The sequence below is a fragment of the Nelusetta ayraudi genome, unplaced genomic scaffold (assembly GCF_046127955.1).
Source record: "Nelusetta ayraudi isolate G7.1 ecotype Tasmania unplaced genomic scaffold, CSIRO-AGI_Nayr_v1 ptg000011l, whole genome shotgun sequence".
NCBI lineage: Eukaryota > Metazoa > Chordata > Actinopteri > Tetraodontiformes > Monacanthidae > Nelusetta > Nelusetta ayraudi.
This window is the reverse complement of record NW_027466061.1, coordinates 13,622,834-13,647,741: the sequence shown is the minus strand read 5'-3', so window position 1 is coordinate 13,647,741 and position 24,908 is coordinate 13,622,834. Positions and strand designations below refer to the sequence as shown.

The 24,908-nt window shown below is 43.2% G+C and overlaps 1 protein-coding gene across 9 annotated transcripts; it reads left to right on the top strand.

Moving 5' to 3' along the window:
• Positions 1-207: 207 nt before the first annotated feature.
• Positions 208-24,722, top strand: LOC142885080 (transcriptional repressor p66 alpha-like). 9 transcript variants are annotated; one of them, XM_076021204.1, is made up of 13 exons: positions 208-380; positions 508-606; positions 974-1,036; positions 15,194-15,711; positions 18,148-18,289; positions 19,163-19,291; positions 19,379-19,456; positions 20,114-20,233; positions 20,581-20,793; positions 20,981-21,236; positions 22,009-22,418; positions 22,503-22,626; positions 23,534-24,722. In XM_076021204.1, the coding sequence occupies exons 3-13, from the start codon at positions 989-991 to the stop codon at positions 23,671-23,673; spliced, it is 2,178 nt and encodes a 725-aa protein (XP_075877319.1). In that variant the 5' UTR covers positions 208-380; positions 508-606; positions 974-988; the 3' UTR covers positions 23,674-24,722. The 9 variants fall into 9 exon arrangements, with proteins under 9 accessions (XP_075877319.1, XP_075877313.1, XP_075877314.1 ...); XM_076021198.1 differs by having other exon boundaries at positions 209-380; positions 19,166-19,291; positions 22,503-22,761; XM_076021199.1 differs by having other exon boundaries at positions 211-380; positions 20,605-20,793; positions 22,503-22,761.
• Positions 24,723-24,908: the final 186 nt, after the last annotated feature.

The window sequence follows — 24,908 nt, the reverse complement described above, 5'->3', positions numbered from 1 at the left end:
CTTGATGAATTTTTTTTTTTTAAATTGAAAATATATTTGGCTGTAGTTTTATGGAGTAGTATTGGTTTTAAGTGCATGGGTGGTGTGTGTGTGTGTGTGAGGGGATAAATAAGTGAAGTAGTTAGGTAGAAGATCCAGAAGATGGCAGTAAGGCCACACAACTGTCGCTGCTTTCCGCAGCGCCGGAAGAAGATCCAGGAGAACAGAACCTTAGCTGTGTGTCAGTTTTACAGTCAAGAGTTCAAAATAATTGAAAGTCATAAAGTTGAATTCCGTAAATAATTATTCAATTTTGATTTATATCAAAATGTGTTAATGAGTGATAGCAGATCTGTCAGTTTGAAACACAAAGTACTTGCTCAGAGTTTTATTGCCATCTGGTAGGTGCATTTATCTCTGACCTGTAATAATACTGTTATTTGAGACTAAGCAATAAAACAGCTATGACTAAAATACATCACTCTCTGCTTTGTCTACCTCTGTCCTCATCTATTGTGTCTGTTTAAGAACCTGGTGGATTCTGCAAAACTTGTGCCAAGTCTCCCTGCTAGAGTGCATTGTCATGTGTCGCTGGTCACCAGACACAAGGCCACGGCTTTGCAAGAGGTAATCCCGCAGCTGTAGATGTGCACAGCAGTGGCATTCTGTAGCACGAGTGTGTTCTGGAGTATGACTCAGCAATTTGATACAGGGTTATGGCGAGTTGTCTTTGTATTTAGATGCCTCTGGTTTCCCAGCAGTCTTACAGGTTGTGTGCCAGTCACATTGCCCAGCTTCACACACTGCTGGTTTGCGTGTTTGTTTGTTTTTCCTTGAGTAAAGGAACACACCTTTATGTAGAATTTGAGCTCTTTTTGTTTTTGAGGTAAATGGGTTTTTGCAGATCCACTCTCTTCAGTGTTCTATAAAACTAGCCAATATTACTGCTATAAATGCTGTTGTTGATAGGTCTTTTCTTTCTTTCTATTGGTAGCTCTGCTCCATCTTGATGAGCTGCATGGATAATGCTGAAGCTTTGACCGCTGCTGTGCTACAGGTGAGTCTCTCACCACTTTTAGATCATACTGTTTTTGCTGATTGTGTCTGTTCCCAAGCTTCCTCCCTGGAAGCGTTGTGTGTCTGCCTTCACATAGGAGGAATCTAAGAGTTCTTGAATAATGATTTTCCTCTTATTTCATAGCCACACACCAGGTGCTGTCCACAATTGTTTACAATTAATCAATTAATCTGGTAATTGTCTACATACCGCTAAGTGAGTTTCTGCCAGACTCTGCAAGCCTTTGCAGAGAGTAATCCCACTCCAAACGTTTTGTGTGAAACTAGTTAGTTTCATGTTTTATGCTGATTCAGAAAACATAAAGAACACTAATTACTGCAGCTGTTATTGTTAAAAGGACCACTACAATGAGACCCAATGAACCGACTGTTCATCTGTGTAATATGCACAGCAGAAGTTGTTCTTAGTCACATTGTTAACTCATCTTGCCTGCAACAAAGCTGATTTAATACTAAAGGTGTCCCATGCTGAGAATCAGAAGGGGTTGATTGCCACGTAGGAGCCAGTAGCCCTCCTGAACTCAACCTCATTAGTGTAAATTCTTAATTCATTTATTTACTTTCATAACAATTACTTTGTTCAACCCACCCTGGATTTTGTAATAAATATAATATGCAGCGTTCCAGCGGACAGACGGTCTTTCTCTTGTACATGTACAACTTCACAATGGACTGACTACCAGCCTTGACTGTCTGCTCTGAGATTGGGATCCCATCCTTGCAGGGGTAACCGACAGGAGAGTAAATGCAGCGACCGTGACATTAACAAAAATGACCAAAAAAGGAGAAGGAGCTGGTGAAAGGGTAAGAGGAAGAGGGGGCATGATAATGAAATCAGAGGCTGTACTATATCATTTGGCAGGCATCCATGCAGTGCATACCTTCATTTATTCGGGCACTGGGGCATCATGAGTGATTTTTAAGTAATTGAGTTTTCCTGGAAAGCATTTACAGTTGATCAGCTCCAAAAGAAAGTAAATGGATATGCAGATTTTGTCTTTTGCATTGAAAAGATGAAACTACATACTTCAAAGGCACTGATTTATGGATATTTTTGCGTATTCTGTTTATGTTAAGAAAGGTTTGAGATAGTCTCCCTGTCTCTGTTTAGTTCTTCACTCTGAGTTTTGTTTGCTAGCCACTGCAAGTAGTCCCATCGTTATTGTAAGACAGGATCCATCATGAACTATTAACAACAATGCAAACAAGAACAACAGAGGTAATCAATGTTCATTTCTAATATAACATAATGCCGAATATGATATTGTATGACAGAAGAACATTTGGAGTCTTATTCAGAGCCTGCAACCATTTCCTAACTTAACACTCAGAGTTTATTAATGTGTTGAAGGTACAGTAAAAGGCATTATCACAGTATTTGGATATTGGCTTTGGGATTTTGGGACACTGATATTCAGTCTATTTGCTGCTTGACTGCATTTCCTTTTAGAGTCTCACCATTCCATCCTCACGCCCGTGAATGTTTTTTCTGCTTTGGACATGTTACAAAGAGTCTAGATGGCAGTAATAGCAAGGTAATGTGATCATGCAATTACACTGTGAATGCTGTTCTATAAGGATGTTTGCACATATTTTTTTCAAGTTTTGTCAATTTAATCAAGATTATTTTCAGATAATGTCAATATATAAGAGTTTAAAAATGTAATGTTGTGTTGAAGATTAAGTTTCAAGCAGCTGGAGCGGCTTGTGGTACCTCTCATCAGAGGTGAAACATCTTCAAGATGTTAAAAAAAATAGTCTTAGTTGCTTTAACTTAACCTCCAAGACTACAATGGCCTGGATGACAATTAACAACCAAATATATGCATGGTTGTTTTCCATTGTACCAGAGGACTTTGTTGCTTTGTCTGCAATAGTTGAACCATTATTACATTTCAGAATCATAAAAAAACCTGGGCTTTATTTACCTCTCAATCCAGTTTGTTTATCTAGAGGAGTCAGTTTATTAGTCATGTATTAGTGTTCAGTTTTTCAAAACGCCAAGAAAAGTATTTATTGAATCACTTTTTGTGTTCATTTTTTTAAATCTTTATATATATTATGTGTTTTTGTGTAATGTCTATGAATGTTTTGAAAACAATTTTTAGTATTTAAATCATCATTTTTTTATAATTAAAATTAAGTGGTACAATGATTTGACTACTAACTGCATTCCACTTTTATATTATTATAATTAGAATTATAAAGGTCTGCATGCAAACATGCTTCTACCACACAGTTACTGTATATTCAATGAGAATATTCTAAAAGATTGTATTCAGCTGTCACACTAGGTAGGGGTCGGTGTAAATCGGGGGCCTTGTAATCTAAACATAACTGGGAAACTTTGATGGCTGTCATTTGAAAATGGCCTGTGAAAACATGGGACGTGATCTTTGTTGGAGAGTCTAAACTTGCAAAGAAAAAAAGTAAAATCAGCACCTACATAAATACAAATCATGCTGTAAAAGCAAGAATGAGACATTTCAGCCACAGCGTCATCGTGGCCTATAATCTGACAGTTTTCATGTTTGAGCCAAAAGTTGTTCAACGGGTTGAAAAGATAAATAGAAAGTGTGTCCACCTGCTGATGATTATCTTTAACTTGCCCCACTAAAGCTTTGACTGTATAACTATAGGTGACAAGTTACTGAGCCTGGAAAAAAATCAATGTTTTTTAAACAGATCTAAATGATTTATTTTGTTTTATTTATTTATTTATTTATTTATTTATTTTAGCAGCTGTTTCTTTTTTTCTGTTCAGTATTTTGTTAGCTTGTTGAGAAACTGCCTTGGAACTAAAAGTTGATAATGAGACCTCTCATGTATTGGATTCGAGAGAAAGGCACAACACACACACACACACACACACACACACACACACAAACACACACACACACACACACACAGTGCAATGTTGCATAACGACCTTTGTGATTTCACAATCAATAAGAGCTGCAGAGTAATGACTCTTGGAATTTCTGTACTTTAATTTCATATGCATTAAGCTCGGGGGCAGAGCAAACAAACAACAAATCCCACCTGGGCATTTCATCACATTTCATCCTGCCTCATATTTTTTCTTGTAATACATTTTTCTTTAGGATTTATTTTACCTTATGTTACCTCATTAAAATATATGCACTCTTGTACCAGCCACTGAAGTGGGTAATGATCACCGTGGGTGGTCCTATTGGGTTTTTTTCACGCTTTCCTGAGTGACCAACCTTCAAGGTCAAAATGCTTGTGGTTTCCAATTACCTCCTTTATAATTCTGGAGCCCAGAAGATGGGGCACAATTTAAACCAATTCCCCTATGAAGTATTTTGACAAAACATTTGTCATCAACGTCAGGATGTTAGCTTTTAGTTTCTAATCACACCAAAACTTTGCTTTTTGTTTATTCATTCATTTATTCATTTACGTGTACGCGATACAGTGCACCACTTCTTATTTGTGCCTACCAGCTTTTGGGGTTATTTTCAGGCACGGAAAGTAGAACGTTTTTGGGATGCTGTAGGTGCTTTGGACACCGCTGCAAGGAGTCATTTCCTGCCAAATTGTCAGCCCGTCTTGATTGTGACTGCAGCAGCTACTTCCTGCATTGTTACAGTGCTTCATGATATTAAGTTAAGGCTGTCATGTTTGCAAGAGGCAGCCATTAGCCTTGCTTGTGACAAAATATTAACACTTGTACTCAGATTGACTCAGAAGTTTGGGAAAATTTATTTTTTCCAGCCAACCTCGTGTTTTCATGTGTACAATTTGTGGCTAGCTTAACATGATATATCTGATAGCTGTTGGCTATCTACCAAACATTGACATCATATTAGTTTGTTTTTAACATTTGTGTCTTGAAATCGAGTAGATTGTGTGTACTGTTTTAAACCACTCATATAAATTACTGAAAAAATGTCCCCTAGTCCTGAGCATTTGAACTCTGGGCATCAAAACTTATGACCTTGTTGATCCCATTACTTGTCTTCATTATCCACATTGAATTGTGGTGAGGCTGGCCATTTCGGTCATATTGACTACAGTAAAGTAAGCTACTGGCATTCATGTCTCCAAAAGAATAGAATATGAAAGCTTACCTTCCTGACAAACTCCCAAAAGAACCCCCCCCCCCCTTTTTTTTTTCTTTTTTTCTTATATTGAGTATCAGCTACAGTTTAGTACAAAATATGTTTTCCCAGACGAATGAACCATCACCGGACCCTTTTGGCTCCTGGATGTTTTATCTTTGTAATGTTGACACATGTAGGTAACAGATACCAGAAGACCCATTAAATCTGAAGAACCAAAGAGTGCCTGTACAGCTTTGCTAATTTTGCCAGAGCGATTATGAGACGATGGCCCCTCGGTGCAGATTTGATTGCTTGTATGAGACAATCTGCGGGCCCCGGAGACAGAGTGGTAGGATGAGAGGAAGGGAACAATCAGACCTGATGACACAGCATCATCGAGAGAGACCTCTTCATTGTCATTTAAAGAACAGCAGGGTAACGCTGACAAAGCACTCAAACACACCAACCCCCCCTACCTGTGAGAGAATAACAGCCCCTTCCCACGTCACTCTTTGCCAACCAGCTACTCTTAGATCAAGGTATTTCAAAAAACAGGCATGTGTGTGTACACGTGTGTTTTCCTGGGTATTTGTGGATGACAGATGATTAGTTCCGTTCATTGGATTGGTTTGAAAGTCTTGTCATGAAAGAGTAGGACCCACTGGATCTTTTAAAGCAGCCCTGTTGTAACCCTGCTGTTAGAGCCCTAGAATTTTATATGAATCTGGCCACAACTGTGAATGCAGCTCTGCTGTTATCAATAGTGTCCTAGTTCATCCTTTCTGTTAAGTAGGCCACATACACTGTATACTGTAAGGACAACAATCGAGGATGGAAGCTGATGTTGCCCATGTTTCCTCATGTTGTCCGTCTGGATTTGCATGCTTGAGGTGATTGTGTAAATCTTTGCAGGACCGTGGGTCTATCAATGACATGGAATAATTACATGATGCCGAAGTTGGGATAAAAATTCTGAAGTGATGCTTGTGCATCTGTAAGTTTGCATTAAAACTATGGTTAACAGAATTATTACTAATACTAATTATTTTATTAGTCAACTTATTTATTTTATTTACTGAATTAATTGCCCACACTGCCCACTGCAATACTTTCCAGTCTCCATCCATTCCAACAACAAATGATCTACACATGATGAAGTTTATGTCCAAGTCCACTTCATGGAGTGTGTCCCTTAGTTCACTGTGTATGACAATAATTACAGTTTTCCGTAGGATATTGTTCCAACATGGGATAATTAAGAGCAAGGTCAGAATCACTTTATTGAGATATTCTCATGGGGTCTGTGGCCCTTCTTGAGACACCTTCTTTGCTGTCCATGAGACAAAGCAGTTGAACTCCCTGGTTGATATTCACTGTATATCATAACAGCGCTGCTGCTTTGTTATAGGTCTTCTCCCACTTTCTCCCTGTGTAAATGGCAATAAACCCTACAGATTGTTACACTCAAATGCTACATGTGAATTTGTATAATCAGACACAGCTTGTGCACCCAACCGGCATTAAACTTACATCAACTTTCAGTTTGTCCTCCGTTTATTGTAGAAGAGGCAATGAAGATCCTGACAAGGAAATGTGCAATAACTTCCAGGTTTATAGATTCTTAAGGGAGCATTGTGTGTGTGTGTGTGTGTGTGTGTGTGTGTGTGTGTGTGTGTGTGTGTGTGTGTGTGTGTGTGTGTGCTATAGGGCATGTCTGTGTTTGCTGGCACAGTCATGGGTCAACCCGAGGAGCCACAGGGCCCAGGACATTTTTGTTTGTCGTCCTGCTTTGGCCCTTGGTGGTCAGAGGCTTACATGATGTGATCCCGTCGCCCTGGTATGCCGAGGTGCGCATGCCCACTGAGAGGACGCAGCGGCTCCATGTGTGTTGAGGCGCATTATTTGGCAACAGACGCGGCAGCGGGGAGGGCCGAAAAAAGAGGATATCCCCAGGATTTCTTAAAAGCAACGATTTAACGAGGTTAACTGCAGATTAAACGTTCCTCGGCGGGCCATCGGCAAAGAAGGGGTGACGAGGCGACCTGGTAAGTTGACTGAGGTGAAGTCGGAAGTTTTTTCGAGAGTGGATCGAGGGGAGCCTTTTATTCGGAGTCGTCGAGAGGAGCCAGGTTTTCCTCCACCTATCTGTGACGATAAAGAAGCTGATGGGCTGTTGAAAAGTAACACTTCTCCGCAGAGCCAAAGGTTGAGCACCGGGGAGAGGGGAGACGGAAAGGGGGGGATTGGTCGCCGTAGAAATTTATTGAATTTTAAACCTTGGGTTTTGTTTTTTTGTTTTTTTAAACGTGAACCAGTCCCCAACTCCGATCCGTGGACTTGATTATATGTAGTGGAGATCGTTAATCGAGGTGAGGATTAGGACGGCTCTTCGCCCGGCGGCTCCACGGAGACGGCGGCGTCGGCGGCGGCAAGCTGACCGTGGGCCGGTCGACGAAATTTATGAGTTCCGACTCGGTTTGTCATCGGGAGGGGACGCTCAGGTAAACACTTTCGGCGAGACTCACTTCTTTAGGGCAGAGGAATTAAAGTTTGGGGGGTTTTTTTGTACGCCTTCCTCGCATACGTGGATGCTTTCGGCTATCCTGCATCGGGTTGTTGCAGGTCAGCGATCCGGGCTCGGTTCTGGTTCCCCGTGGGTCTGGATGTTGGAACTACTGAGGGACCCCGGGCAGCTGGACTTGACGCTGCCGGTAGCCGCAAAGTGGACCGGTACCAAGTGCGCTAGCCCAAGTGGTGGCGCGTTCATATACATGTAATTTTTATTTTTTTTGTTGTTGTTGTTTGGGCGACGTTAGCTAATGTTAGCCCGCTAACTAATAACACGTTCGCCACCTCCGCGGCGATGTCAATATTGAAAAGGAGCCGGCTGGTTGCACATGTAGTGTGGGCTGGGTTTAGTTTTTAAAGGGCTGACTTTGATTTGGACCGTGCTGGGAGTGTTGGGATGAACGTTGCAATGGTGGACTGACGCCGCTGCCCGCTTTTAAGCCCCTTGGCACCCAGTGTTGGTTCTGCTATCTGGTAGCTAATCTTCCTACTTCTCTCTGTGACAACCGTAGTCTTCCTCCTCTTAAAGCTGAACACACACACAAGCGCACACTCCGGCACACGCTCCCTCACGCACGCACGCACACACTCACTCACACACACACACACACACACACACACACACACACACACACACACACATTGCCTTTCTCGAGCCAGACGAGCACATACACATGCATTCTCAACACAGGTTCCTATTCACTGGAGTTCTACGACTTGCAGCCGTTTTGGGAGAGGTATTTGGGCCATCGAACCGGTGGACACTGGTGTTTGTCCGCACTATATTCATGCCGTTAAAGCCGTTTTTAATTTTTAATGAAGAAAAAATGAAGGGAGCCGGTGCTGCAAATGGAGAGCAGGCATTCCTACGTACTTTTTTTTTTTTTTTTACTTTTTTTGGAGGCACAGGTTACTTTGCTTCCTGTTTCTTAATCTGTATGAAATGATTATACATCAGTAACGCATAAACAATTTTATTGAACTTCTATTTTATTTTATTTTTTATAAAGGTGCAGTAACACCACAATTACATTTACCTGCTGTGCTTTAAGAGGTGTGCGCAGCGCTTTATAACATTTACAAATCAGGATTTACGTTGGACATGCAACATGATGTTCTTTATCAGGAATCTGGAGGTAGTAAGTAACTGTGCTTGTTAGCATTCTGAGGTGTTGCTGCTTAGACAATTTTTTACACATTATTTTAAGTTTAGCATCATCTGTTTATATAATTAAAACATTTTTTTTAAATTACTTAAAAATAGTCGTGGTCCAAAATCTAAAATGTTTTCACTTTTGTAAGAAGTGGGAAAATAGGGATTGTAAACATGTACTTAAGATGAAGTGACAATGTTTATTTTCCACCTTAACATTCTTAACCAATTTCTCTTCTGAACTGTTGCTGATCATTATGTACAACATGTTCAAGATCCTTCTAATTAACAATGTGCAACAGTATATAAATGCAGTGGTGTGGTTGATGTTTCATCATGGACATGCACATTGGGTGGTGCTGAAGAAATGTTCTTGCTTGTAACATGTGTCAGAGTTGAACGGCCACCATTTGACATCCCCACCTACACGGGACACAGTATTGGAACTTCAATACTTGAGTGAGCCAGGAGAGTGCTCCTGAGTTTGAAACACTTTGTTAACACTGAGACTAATCCAGAGTGTTGTGTAATCACCTACTGTTCAGGAGAGGGTCGTCTTTTGACCACACATTAAGCTGCTGCACATGACCAGCGGGGTCACAGGGCCACTCGTCTGCTCAGGCCTCTATGCCTGCATCTGATAGACTTTATTGGCAGCCCTTTGCTTTTCAGTTGCCCATCTTGTATAGACAGAGGTGCATATTGATGCGTAAGCAGTGGCCTCTGAAGAGATGAGGTTGTTCATTGCAGCAAGTGTTGGTTCTGGTTGTTGAGACTGGTCCAAAGTAGTTTCAGTTTGTCACAGTTACTTCCACCATCGTTGCTGGCACACATTATGTACAAGTGTATCCTAGTGATTGGTACATTTGTAAAACCCTGCATCAGTTAATACAGCATTTTACAGACTGTGCCCTCAAAAAAACCTGCTCCGTGGAAGATCTTTTGACAGGTTAACGTTTTGTCAGTGGGTAAATAAAATGTTCACCGCAAGCCGCGTGTGTAGCCAGACGTCTGTGACAGTTGAGCGTGAATCTGCCAGCCCGAATGACAGTTGATGGAGTGACTGATGGCTCAAGTGAGCCGCAAGTGAGGAGATAAATAAGGGGGACTTAAAAAAAAAAAAAAGAAAAAGAAAAGAAAAAACAAGACAGGTGTGCATGGACTGTGGATTCTGCCGAGCCATTCCCTGATAGGGCGAGCTATACAAAGCCAGATCAAAGTGTCTATCCATGTTGTGTTTGTGAATGTCAGGTGTCAAAAACCTGTATAGAGCAACATGATCATATGGTAGCCGTCACTGGGATGAAATAACAGTGTAGGTGTTCAGATGTGAATGATATTATAACTATTATTATAACTATTTGGACGTGGATTAGAAAAGCTGTGCTAAACTCCATCCTTCTGTGAGGTAGCATACAGTGTTGGAGATTATTAATCTTCAGAAATACCTTATTAAAGTCCACAAAGAGCTATTTTTTACTTTTAATTTAAGTTGAAACCACATGACTCCGATTGTCTCGCATTGCAGTCTCGCCATAACCTGATGTTTTGTTACGCATGACTTTTTCAGAAAAACTTCTGTGGCAACAGTTTGGATCAGACATGAAGAAAAAATAAATTGATCAGGAGGTGATGAGACTGTCCGTTTGCTGTCATCATCGTTTGCACATTTGCAGTTGGAGTAAGAGGAACCCTTATTACTGTAAGAGCTTTATACTGTTCATCACATGCCATTGCTGTATTTATAATAACTTCCGGGAGTTTCTCCAGTTGGGCTGATTTGTCTTGAAACACTGTGTCTTTGATACAAGCACAGCCACTGAAAGTGTGACAGTTTGTACCCTGTACAGAAAAGTCCTTCACTCCTACAATTGTGAATGCATCACAAAGAACATTGCCTTTCTTTATCTGTGGTTAGAGAATCAGTGTATCTGGGCAGCAAGTTCACCTTGTTTTCTTTGCCTCTGTCTAAATGCAGCATCATTCTACTTTTGATATTGAGGATAGATTTCCATTAAAACATGTGGAGTGGCAGCCAAGGACACAACGTCAGCACACCCAACACCAAAATGTCTTTGCAGTATCGATTGAGGTTGTTTTTGAGATTCTCCACTCCATTTGAACATCTCATGACAAACAGTGCAGTGAAATATATCAACTAAACTAAACTTAAAAAAAGAAAAGTTCAAATAATGCCTGATTCAGACAAGAGAAGTCTGGCTCCCACACGTGATGGGAGTACCAGTTTGCTTGCGCGTTGACTTGAATTTGGATGAGACGTGAAGTTGAGCAAAGTTTGATTTTCCTCGAGGTTAAAGGCGTCGCTGGGGAGTCCGAGCGTGGGCCTCAGTGACACGGGTGGAGTGTCCATTCGCCATGTTGGGGGTGGAGGGTGAGGGAGGTGGCGTCTTGATTGGAAGGGGTCTAACTTCCTTGGAGATGTAATATGAAACCTGTCCGCCATTAACATCCCCTGTTACAAAGATAGTGCGGGTGGCCGAGTGAGGTGGGGGGTGGGGGAGGAGGTGTGAGCGTGTATCCCATGCTGGACTTCTTCCCTTAGCATCATTTCAAAGCTGTAGACATCAGTATTAATAATACCATAGCCCTCGCCCCTCCCCCCGAGCACACACGCACTCTCTCACACACACACACACAGACACTCACACTGTATAATGGCCGTCACTGAGGAGGCCCGGCGTCTGCCCCGGCACCTGAAGGGTTAAAACTAGCTTCAGCTTCTCTTGCGGTCATACACACACACACACACACACACGCACACACACACGCCAACCGGTTTAAACCGGTTCTCAGGAAAAGTGCTTTGTGTGTCCCAATGAATCCTGGGAAGGGTCATGTCATGTGTGTCTCAGTGATGTCAGAGTATTAAAAAAAAACCCGACTTAGTCAGCTTTCTGTTATCAGATGATTTCTCGGCACGTTGCGCCAGGAGTCCACACGCACATGTACACGCGCGCGTGGTGCTGGCACAACATGGATATAATGTGTGTGTGTGTGTGTGTGCAATATGTTCACTGCCACAGCCATTCTGGGAACAGGAAGGGGCGGGGGGAAGGAGGGCGTACAGTCTGAGTAGTCGTCTGCGAGGGTTAATTGTTGTCCACCCCCCATCTACCAAAAAATATAAGCCCCGGCTTCCTGCAGCGCAGACTGAGGCCACGGCAGACTCAGTGTTGGTGCGACTCCATTTCGTCACATACACATGCGAATATGATTCAGCACAAAACAATGCAGGGTCTTCCTCCGCAATCAACCGGTAAACCTCACAGGTCCAAGTGTTGGGCTCTTGTTTGCTTTCTGTTTGACATCCTGAATACTTAAAAAAAAACACCCTTGTAGCATGTTTACCTTTAGCCCGTTTCACATCAGCCAGCGTCAGTTGCAGTAAAGTTCAGAGAGCAGTATTGTTCCAGTTTGGATTTGTAATTTATCAGCGTTGAAAGGCCCTATATGTCCTCATTTTTGGATCTTTGTGTTTCGTACTGGATTCCAGTAGAACAGTCTTCTATGGCTGTCTCACTATCAAAAAACTATTAAGCTATCCAGAGGTCTAGAGCATATTTAGCTCGCTGTTTACAGCCTCCCACACAAAGCTTCCTGCTAAAAACAGTGCTTTATTGAGCCTTCCACATGTTTGGCTCAGGCATGAGGTAGTTTCAGAGAGTAGAACAAACACCTGGCCAGGGTTGTTGTCACTAACCTGAGAGAGGTATCAATGCCCTTTGTGGCATCACAAAGGGCTACGTTCCAGAACTTTGTGTTATAACACACTTTGAAAAGTGGAGCCAAATAGAGAAGTGAAGTACGGACTTTTCTCATATTTTGGAATGTCAGGGATGCATGTTATGGTCAGGGAATACTGCTAGGTTTCATTTTGAGTAATATTGGACCTTCATACCTGATAATGTTAATCGATGTGTAAACTGTGCTAACAACAGAGTCTAAGGTGTTGTTGTTGTTTTTACCCCAATCCAAAGTCAGGCATTTATTCCTGTCATCTATCATCCAGAAGAGATTTCAAAGCACAAGCGCGATATTAACTCTGCTTCATAAAGTCATACTTTCGGTTATTTTAGCATTTTGTGTGTCTGACGGGCTGCTGTGTGTCAGAAGTTGATGACTCAACTGCACAGGAGACACGTAAACACACGGCCCAATTTTTTTTGGGCCATGTGTTTACGTGTTTTATTTATTGCTGTCTTAGTCAGAAACTTCCAGCAAAACTCTGCATATAATGTGCATATTAGCAGTATTATCCTTGCATGTATGGCACACATTTGGGAACGAAAAAAAACCTGACGAGTGTTGATCCGTAAATGTGAGAGCACGCACTGATTGACTGTCCTTGTCTTTTTGTAGACAATATAAGATATAATCTAGATAAATTATCGTATGTAGATGACTTAACTTAAGGCTTCATTCTTAAAGAAAACCTTCCAAAAATGTGGCTGGTGAAAAACTAGTGTCAGCAGCGCGGTGGGGTGAGATGTATTTAAGAAGAGCATAAAACAGCGTGCACGTGTACGCACTCTTCCCTGGAAGCGTTTGGCTTTGTGCAAAAAGAGATGCAAAAACAGCTCCAGCAGAAGGAGACTTTGAGAAGTTCACACGTGTTCAAAATTCTGCATGAGGCGTGCACGCTCCTCAGACAGAAAGGAATACAAGTGTTGGACACATTCACTTTGGTTTGGATGCTAAGAAGGTGTCGAGACGGGCTGTCGAGCTCTCTTGTGCATGGATTGCAGGGTTTTTTATTAGGATTTTGCCTTAACTCCTTCTGTCGAGATCCACTCATTCTAACACTGACTCTCTCAGAGTGTGATGTATATTCCTTGTGTGTGTGTGTGAATACAAATATACACAGATAAAATGTGGTAGAGGTGCTCACATGTGAGCCAGCTGTAATGGAAGCCATTAAGACACACAGACCCATGTGGTCTGTCGTCTTCCTGTGTTTCGTCTCTGCATTCTGACCCGACTCTGACCTGGGGGATGGGTTTCAGGGCCAGGGCTAATGCACATCCGTATGCAACATGTACTTTAAGCATGTAATAGCCCATAACTGCTCAGCCGTCGAAGCGAACGGCCCATTCACTGACCCCCGGATGTCAACATCTGGCAGGATTGAAGTCGGTGACATCGTCAACAACGTCAGTGGATGTTACGCATCATCTGTGTTTGACGGAAAGACCGAGAGGTTATGTTAAAAGAGTTTAAAGTCAATTTAAAAAATATATATATTTGCTTCCCCACGAATTACTGAAATACTGTGTTTTGACTTCCGTCTGCTCTGATATGTTGACGGTTTTGTGTTTCGCCATCTGTTTGATGTCTGGCTGCAGCGTCTCTTAGGTTCGCCCTCTTTATTAATTAAAAGTGCGTTTCATTTTTCTTTGTGCTTCGTCCTGAATTGGGACTGTCTTAGGTGTTTTCCCATATTGTGTTCTGTTGCGGAACTGACGTCTGAAAAAATGTTACGCTCCAGTCACCGTGTCGGCCATGTGATCTTCCTGGCTTCCCGACATGTTTTGTCTGAGGTGAAACTTCAGTCACAGTTTGTTCCCCTCAGTCAAGTGAAGGTCAGTTTTGTTTGTATGAATCTGAGTGACAGTCGTGAAATGACACAGTTCAGACGTCGGTGATGAGTTTGCAAGTTTTGTTTTTTTTAATTGCAGACAGCTTTTAATTTCCTACACAATACAAACTAAAAGCAAAATATCTTCTTCAGTGTGTGAAGACATGTTGTCAAAAGTGGTCTGTGCAGTGCCGTGTTTTAGCTGTGAGGAATAAAGAATCATCTCGAGAAGGACACCAATGTTGCCTACTGGCCTGATTTCTGCCCCGGCTGCGTTCAACTGTTGCCATTTTTTGTACTCTGTGGACGTACATTCAAAAACACTCTCTCCTTCGTGACTTGAGTGGGGTTCTGCAGACTGTGTAAGTATGTTACAGTTCAGCCTAACATATCTTCAACATAGATCATTTACGCTGGTGCTTTCACGTAGCTAAGTGCTGTCTGATTGCTGTACAATTTGCAAAAATATAATAATTCCAGCTGTAAAGACAGCCAGAGTTGTGTTGCAAAGCCTACATTGTGCAAACGTGCGTTCCTGTGCTGCTAAAAATTAAACATATGTTTTAGTCAGCATTGGACTGATGACGACGTGAACCTTTTACTCATTGATCTTTTTTTTCATTGTCATGTGTGTGTGAATTATTTTACACCAAGGCTCTCGTACAAATCTCATGCAACAAGTACATCTTTCACTCGCATTTGCACCACTACACATCCTGTCAGGATGTATAACAGGATATCTCTCACCTGCAGGGGATGTCTGAGGAGGCTGTCCGCCAGACGCGCAGCCAGAAGAGGGCGCTGGAGAGGGATCCAACTCCACAGTCGATGGAACCCTCCAATTCTGACAATGAAAGCAAAAAGCCCAAATTGGAGCCGTCTGAACAGGAAATACAAGTGCAAAATAGCCCTGCAGCCGCTGCTGTGGTTGCAGAGGACGGTCAGAACCGGACTCAGGACGTGTTGAAGCAGGAGAACACGCGGGAGCAGAGCCGGTCACCTCTACCTTCAGCGATTCCTTTAGCTTCTCAGCAGGCGAAGAATGACCAGGAGAGACAAGAAGGAGTGGAACCCGGTTCGGACACTCGGACTGACTCCAATGACACAGCTAGCAGGGTAAAGGCGGAGCAAGCTATGGACATGAGGAGCCGGGCCCGGGTCACGGAGCCGAAGACAGCCGACGGAATGCTGACAGCCGGCGAGGTGAAGGCCACCATCAAGGTGGAAGTTCAGACAGCAGAGCAGCCAGTGGACATGAGCACCTCCAGAGGGTGAGAAACTCCTTCTCGTCAAGTGCCCTGAGTGTCCCATTGTAAAGAGCATGTAGAAATGTTTGTGATAGGAAGACAATAACCTGTAATCTCTTTCAATCCATCACATTTAAGTGGACCGCTCGGATTTTAACTGCATGTTGGCTACGTTAACGTTTTTTTGTTGTTCTTTAAATGTGAACAATGTTGCCCAGTTTAGGTGAAACTGTTGCTAATGCGATCAAAGTGAGTATCGCAGCATATCTCCTTAGAATTTCCTCTCTTCTTTGTTTAATTCTTGGCATTCTAAGGATGACGTCCTTTAGTCATGAATATAAGGAATCTGATTGGTTTTCAAATTCCAATTGGAGGGTTGCGAGTGAGATTTCAAAGTTCTTGTATATGAGCCATCCCACTCTTATGCTATTTGGCGCCACTGCAAGTCTAAAAGAAATATCACGAAAATGTGAAAGTCGCGTTCAAAGTTACTTTCATGATCCTGTTGTTCAATAAAGTTACAGTGCAGCAGTGGTGGAGGTGAGAGGAGGCAGCTAGCCTGAGGTCAACTTTGATCTGTTTAAGTGAGTCCACCTCCATTTTCCCCCCACTCACCACCTGAACCCTAAAAAAAAAACCTCCCCTCGCACAAAATGAAGCCGTGTGTCACAAACCGGTTCCAGCCGGTTGTTTCCATGGTTTCCACAGTGGAAGGAGCAGAGAGGGGAGGGGCCACGTCGGGGGAGAGAGGAGGAAAAGTGAGCGTGTCACGTGACGGTGACTTTGAGGTCATGTGACTTCTTTGGAAGAGTAGTGATTAATCCACAGGAAGTGATGATGGCGCTAAGCCCCGAGGAGAGACTAACACATGCACACACGTACACAGGCTGGGCGGCGAGCAGAGGCAGGCCGCGCAATGTCCCGCATCGGCTGCGGGATCCCTTTTGCGTTCTGGTCGTGAGCAACCTGAGTAATCAGCGGAGCCGTCCTTGTCTTTTAAAAAGAGAACATTACTCACGGTCTATAGGTTTTCTTTTTTGATTTTTTTTTTATTGAGTGCCACTAGTCAAAGAATTTAGGTCAGCCGCTTTCGCATATAGCCCGCAGTTAAATGGCCGCTTTGCATGTGAAGCTATATCTGTGTGTTTAATCACGGGAGACAGCGGTGGAGCCTCCAAGATTCCCACATGCTTTAATACCCTCAGCAAGCCTTGAATGATATAAGCAGCCCAGTGCAGGTCACATCAGAATGCATCAGGCAGATTGTTGCACATGCAACATCCCGATACAGACAAAAATATGGTAGTTGTTTCATTTTTGTATGTATATGAAAAAATTATACCTGAATCCGGTGTAGCAGCCATGCAGGGTTATTAATGGTAGACAGTGATGTATTTAGCACTCTGTTTACAGCCTCCTACTAAAAAAAACTCATTTTTAGCTCCCTGCTGAAGCTGATGATTTGTAGACCTGCTGTGTGTTTGGAAGGAGACCAAAACAAGATGTCTGCGAGTTGGTCTAAAAAGGACAGGATCGACGCCTGGCTCTGGGTGCTGCCACTCACCACTGCCATTTGTGACATCACAAAGGGTTCATTTCAAGAACTGTCAACTTTCAGCGCATACCAAAACTTGAAGAAGGCAACAGAAATTAAGGAGGAATTTTACTCATTTCTGTGGAATTCATTGACAAACCTACATTCATAGCAAACAGTGGTAACGAGATTTATGCCTCATGAGACCACACATTCCTCCGGTCCCCTTTTCTCCTGCCATGTTTTGCATATTGCCTTTGGTCTTTGTGCAATCTGCATTGAACCTATTGTATTCAAACCTAAAGGTCGTTATTGCTACTTCTACAGCTACTTCTTGTGTCCTGGCCTGCCCATACTTGGTATTTATCACTGCGCTGCTACGTGGAAAGACGCTGCGCTAAGAAGATGTGTGTCTGGACTTGCCAGATTATAGTGCAGGAGGTTAACCTCTGGTCATAAATTATAATTGTGGTGAAGGAGCACAGCTTAGTGAACGGCAACAACGCGAGTGGATGCTCAGGTTGGAGACAGCCGTGATGTACTGATCAGTACTTGCACAGCATTTCTCACATCAGCAGCATTAAACATATAAAGTTGTTGGCTGATTTTGTTTTTGCGTTTTTTCAGATTCACTGAAAGAGTGTTTTAAGTGAACCAGGGCCCTCCTCTAATGAGAAAACCCAGGAGGTTTGAATTGTGACTTAACTTTCAATCCTATCTTCTGGGCCGAGGCTGGGCTGCAGATACTCCAGCGGAGGAACTCCCTCCAGTTTTGAGGGCATGGCAAAACAGGCCCATGGTTTGGCTCTCACTTGTTTTGCTTTGTCACGTTTGCCACTTGCATACCACTTTTACAGTGTGAGTGTGGAGGCAGCTGAAAACAATGACGTACAGAAGCTTAAATGTGATTTTCTGCGTATGTCCAGCAGCATCAAGCGAGAGAAGCGTCCACCGTCTCCTGAAGATGATGATGATGATGATGATGTCATCATCCTGTCGGACGACTCCCCCAGCCCACCAATGAATGGCTTCAGTCACTTTAAGGAGCTGGACACGGACCTGCTCATGGTAAGTTAAGCTTTTGTTTTTTCAAAGGCAGAAAAGTTGGGACGCTGGACTCAAAAGACTGAGACTTAAAGATCCTGTAATATAAATATTGCATAATATATTCCACGTTTTCACATCTTTACTTTTTATCTTCAACTTCTATATCACACCATTTCAGGATTCATTATCCTGAAAAAAAAACAACTTTATAGATCTCCAGAACACAGTAGTTCTGGGTCTTTTTACAAAAACATTGTTCCTGTGAATGAGGTTGGCTGCTGGCTGGGGTTGTTGTTCCTCACCCAGGAGAGGGATCTGTGCATCTTTCTGAAAAGCAAGCCAAGTACGGATGGACTTATCATTGAGAGGGTCGCCTCGGAGGTTATTTCTAACTAAACATTTGTAAAGATGTTTTTTTTTTTTGGTTTTTTTGGATCAGCCAATCAGCTTTTATTTATGCAGTGTTAAATCACCTCCAGAGGTGTCTCAAGTGCTCACCAGAGAACGCCAACAGATCAGCTGTATAATAGGAACCATCCAGTGGACAGGGTTCATCTACCTGACGCTAGGAGTCATCAACCTTTCTGAAGCTGAGAGCTACTTCATGGGTACTGAGTCGTATGAAGGGCAACCAGTAAAATAACACATTTTCTCAGTTAGGCTTGACTTATATATTATCATTGATACTGATTATGTTAATGAGTTCTCAATAAAGGTTGGATAAAATTGAATTTTAGACGCAGCTCAACGAGTTGTGCTGTTTTTTAGAACAGACCTGTGGGCTACTCATGTGGTCCTTGGGGGCTACCTGGTGCATCTGGGCACCATGTTGGTGACCCCAGCCTTACGCAATATACCTCATGCAAAGATGGTACGATGTGCTGCTGTGTCCAGAAGAGCAGCCCAGCTGAGCGGGAGCGCATCATCAAGCAGCTGAAGGAGGAGCTGAGGCTGGAGGAGGCCAAGCTGGTGCTGCTGAAGAAGCTCCGCCAGAGCCAGATCCAGAGAGACAACCTGCAGAAGGTCAACACACTGCCGTCGCCCTCGTCACCTCATTCCCCTCACGCATCCTGTTTGTTGTCTGACGTCTGTCTCCGCTTCTCCCCCCAGCCCTCCGGCCTGTTCAGCTCCTCGGCTCCGCCTCCTCTCATTCGAGGAACGGCTACGAGCAATAAAGGCTCCCAGCAGGTGAATGCTCTACTCCAGAGGTGTCAAACTCAAATACACGTGGACAAAGTCTCGGGCCAACATTGATATTTATTGAAAGAACTCTTCCTCCAGAATGGAACAGTGAACCTTTTTATATTGACCCAAACAAGTTTTGCTTCATCCTGAATATGGACCAAGCAAAGTTCAATACTATACAATGTAAATAACTTAATATTGCACTTATGAAAAATCAAATTTCAAATGAAAAAAACTTATCAAAATGAATAAAATGTAAATAAAAATGGTATACCTCTTTTTTTATTTACAGCCTTCTGATTTAAATTTCAACACTCACCGTTTTCCACGGGCTAATAATAAATAAAAAATAAAATAACAGCAATAAACAAATTAAGTAATAATGATATCCTTCAATGATCGTTCTGTCCTGATTGCTGCTCCAAAGTACTATCAGAGCGTTCTGGGATTTGTAGTATTAGCGGTACATGTGTTGTATATAATACCATCGGGCCAGCTCTAGTAGTGATTTTGTATTGCCTCACGGGACAAATATCATGACACAGAGGGCCAAGTTTGGCCCGCGGGCCAGAGTTTGACACCTATATGCTCTATCACAAGCACTGAGGCCACCCGTGAGTGCTCTTCCGACCCTGAGGTTTGTCGATCTGCTCCCACCAGATGCTGGTAGGCCGCAGTTCAGGCACAGTCATCCCCCCGCCACTGGTCAGAGGAGGACAGCAGCTCTCGTCAAAACATGGCTCCCAGATCATCATGCCACCGCTGGTCAGAGGGGCACAGGTAAGTCTTTTTTTAATGTTTTTCAATGTTTTAGCATGTATTTATTTCGTATCAGAAATGTAACTGTATTGTCTATTTTCATGGTATCACATTGACAGACATATTGCGGTGTTGTCACGGACATATGCTACTTTTAAACAATTGTGGTAGAGTCAGAGTGTTGGGTGCTGAATCAAACTGCAGGAAATAGTTTAAGGCAAACTTGAGACTTATGATCTCTCTCTGCACCTCTCTCTCTCTCTCTCTATCTCTACCTCTCTCCCTTTACTTTGGTCCTATGGATGTCTCCTTCTCGTCCTCCACTGCCTTGTCCCCCTGCTCCACCGTCTCCTCATTGTCCCGGTTAGCCCATATCTGTGTCTCCACAGCAGATTCAAGCTCTTCGCCAGCAGCAACAGCAGCAGCAGCAGCAGCAGCAGCAGCAGCAGCTGGCTGCCTCGGGAGGTTCAGGTCCCCCTCCGCTGATGCTGGGCCCCAGGACCTCAGTTCCTGCTGGCCAGGGCCAGAGGGGCCTGGTCCAGCCAGGCCTCATCAGAATCGGCAACAGCGCCACCACCTTGGTGAGTGTCTTGCAGGTGTTGGAAACACCTTAAAGTTCGGTTTTGCCTGAATGAATTGAGAGAAACTGGAAGCATAGAAGTGCTTCCTTTTTTGCCAACTCGGTATCTGAAGCCAATTTATTATTGAATAAGATGAAAAAAAATCAGCTTCAGCAACAATGTTTTTCCTTTCTTGGGCTCCCTAAAGGCCACGGCATCCACCTTAAAGGGCTCTTCTTCTGGAAGCTTGACGATGGCCGGTGTGAACGACTCCCCGGCCAGCCGCCAAGCTGCAGCTAAACTGGCTTTGCGGAAACAACTGGAGAAGGCTCTCCTGGAGATCCCCCCACCCAAGCCTCCTGCTCCCGAGTTTAACTTCCTGCCCTCTGCTGCCAACAATGAGTTCATCTACCTGGTGGGACTGGAGGAAGTCGTGCAGAAACTGCTGGACACTGTACACAGAGGTGTGTTGTTGTTGTCTGACATAACCGTGAAAGGCAGGTTGATTGTCTTGATTTCAAGACTGACTTGTCACAAATTCATCATTAAAAAAAACTCTAGTCCACATTGTTTTTAGCTAAACAAAAGTCTAATTAGCCTTTGAGGAGAAAGAGGCAATAGTTCCAGCGGGGGTTTAGTTGTGGCAAAAACAGGAAGCTACCGCAAACCGATAAACAATGGCGGCCGCAGGGTGGAGGCAGCAGTAGTTGTACTTTCATTTTAACTGATCAACAATTCCTCAACAAAGGATGAGAAGAGCAGATAATGACACTTAGTTTTCTCTACTCGCAACGCTGCAGTAGTCATCAGTACATCACAATTCAGCTTTCAGCCCATCTCTTGCACCAATAACAAGCCCAACACTGTTTTCAAGTCACTCCAACAGATGATTTACCTTAAGATGTGATAGGCAGAATGTTTGACTAATCCTGTTCCAAGTCTTTTTTTAGGGACCCCCATCTTCATTTTTTTCCATGGGGTTTTTTCCAGGTTATCATGCAAAATTAAATCCAATGGATTTGGGCCTGGCATGGTCAGGTTCATTTGTTTTACGTAGGAATGGAATGCTGTCATTAGTTTGACTCTCATGTTACATTAGTTCCAATCAAGTGTTGGCATTCCAATCATTTTGTCAGGTTTTCTCTCCTTCTAACAACCTGGACTCTTTGATTTCAGATTACATGTGCTCGATTTTAACGCACACATGCAAACTTCTCCCTCTCTCTCTCGATCCAGGAAAGACGGGCGTAGCACCCTCCAAGTCCGTCGTCAAAGACCCGTTTGTGTGCAGCCAGTGCAACACTGACTTTACTTGCCGGTGGAGGCAGGACAAGGCAAAGGGCGGGGCCGTCCTCTGTGAACAGTGCATGTCATCCAACCAGAAAAAGGCTTTAAAAGCCGAGCACACCAATCGGCTGAAAGGTGCATTTGTCAAAGCGCTGCAACAGGAGCAGGAAATAGAGCAGCGCATTTATCAGCAGACATCCTCGTCAGTCTCCCATAGTAGCTCCTCGTCCTCGTCGCTGAAAGCGGAGCAGCTTGTGTCTCAGCAGCTGAAGCAGGCGCAGGCCCGAGCATCTTCCCTGCAGCACCACCACCAGGCCAGCCAGGGCGCCAGCATCATCCAGCATCACTCCATCAAGCAGGTGGGTGGCGGCTCATCTTTTGAAGGAGAAAACACACCGAGGCACTCGCCGCAGGTCTAACTCCGCCCCCTCTTCCATCCCCAGACCTCCCAGGGCCAGCTGTCCCACGGTGTCTCCTCAGTTGGAGTGAGGGGCATCCCCCACTCCTTCTCCTCCTCCTCCCAGCTGCAGAGTGCGGTGGCGGCCGCAGCTTTGGTCAGCCGGCCAGGTAAGCACGGCCATGTTTCCCACCGCTCTGTGCAGAGTTCAAAGGTGAGCAGCAGTGGGATCAGCGGCGGCAGGAATGTCAGCGGAGGTAGTGCCTCAGCCACTGCATGGAAGAAGCAGAGCAACAGTAACACAGGTAGACTCACATTATATCGCAACACTAGCCCAACTCTGGCGTCTGACGTCTGCTCTCTCTCAAATTCCTGTCTGGTCCAAAAACAAGAGCCTCCAATGTGCTAGTGCCACTCTTCTGCTGCTGTGGAATCTTACGGCTTCTTTTCTTAATCTTACTGAGCAGAGAGAAAATAAAATTACAAACTTTAGAACCACTCTTTTTGGACAAGGCAATCCCTCTCTCTGATTTCCTGTTAGCCCCTTTCACACATGCACTGGTACCCTGAACCAAGGACCCTGAAGTTTCTAGAATCTACCTAGAAGACCTCTGTGTGATGTATGCGTTGCCGTCTGCAGATTATCGCCCTGCTTCTCTCATATTTGCTGTACATTTAATTGTAACCAGCAAAACACCCTGGTTTAGCCAGTTTTAGTCATCCAACATTTGTCCAGTCGTCCAAACCTGGCCACATTAAACAGCACCCTGAAGTGACTTTTCCTGATATTGTCAAGAATACATGTGTGAAAGAGGCTTTAGTCTCAATATGTCCCAATAATCCTGTAGTTTCTCTGTTGGTGGTTCATGTTTTTCCCTTGGTTTCACCTCTATGATCCATAGTTTTTCCCCCTCTACGACTATCTCCTTGTTTTGGGAACTTGAGAAGTGGTAAACTCAGGTGCTTTCAGAGTCATAACATCTTTTTTTTTTTTCTGAATTCACCTTGGAAAGCAACATTACAATGGCTTGCAGTCTGTTTCAAACCCTGACCTGCTTGTCTGCTGCATGTTCGCAGGAGTCACCATGGCCTACGTGAACCCCAGCCTGACAGGTCACAAGACGTCAGCCACCGTCGACGCCCGCCAGAGGGAGTACCTGCTGGACATGATCCCCTCTCGCTCGTCAATCTCACAGACAGCAAACACTTGGAAATAATTTTACATCTGCTACTCACCACGAGATCATGTCCGAGTTTGTCAGCTCCATTAAAATGGTCCAACAGTACCACCCGGAGGACAGTTTAGAAAATAAAATCTCTTGAAAGTAAAGAGACGTTCCTTTTTCTCCTCTGTATGATTGTTAAATTTAGTTTTTTTTTTTGTTTTGTTTGTGTTTTTATTTTCAGTGTTGCCATTCTTTGGTAATTGTGCAGGAAACATTTTGATTTTACAGAAGCAACGAAACAACTTCTTGAAGGGTTTCGTGCAGGTGTCCTCCAGACAAGATAAAACCTCTCCAATGAAAGTGCTTTGACAGAATGCAAACTTAGTTTTATCTGAAGCTCTGTCTCGCATAATTTAGGTCAAGCTGATTGCTACTTTTGACGTCTGAAAGGATTTGAACATGTGCAAAAGCTCACATTCAACATACATATAATTTTGATGACATCACCCCAGTAGTTTAAGATTTGAATTTATTTTGTATTTACTATAAGTTATTTTGTTCCTTTTTTGACTGATGTTAAAAATCAGTAAACTATGGTTTCCACACATGAAGATTTTTTTTTGTTGTAGCTTATGTTTTTCCATTTTTACGCATGCATATCCTTGGCCCTGCTGTTTTGCACCTTAGCTGAATAAGCAAGGTGTTTTTTCTTAATTCATCTATAGTTACCATCTGTAATTTCCTTCTTTAATATCTATGTCAACATTGTAATATTATTTTGAGTGTGGCATCAACGCTGACAAATTGCAAACCATAAAGGAGCCACATTTGCCACAGTGGAACTCCAGACATTTGTTTTATTTAACCATAATCCTGCATATGTGGCACAGACCAGATCCTGATTCAGTTCCTGAATGGAATTTCTCCCCCGCTACCAAACCTTGAAACACATAAGACTGTTTGTGTCTTGTATCTGTCACTATCATTTCGCTGCTCTCTAAAATTACTGCATTGTACAAAAAAAAGTTTAAATTTATTTGGTTTACTTGTTTTCCTAGCTCCTTAAGAAATAATAATAATAAAAAAAATCTAAAAACAACTACATTTACTTGTTGTTGTGTACAATGTAGCACCTGTCTTACATTTCATGGAGACACAAAAACAATTATACAGCGGTGACAGGCACTTCACTTTTTTACTTCAGTACATTCAGATAGTGAGATGGATCAAATAAGGTATTTCCACAGCTACATACACAGCATATACAGTATTAACAACAGAATGAT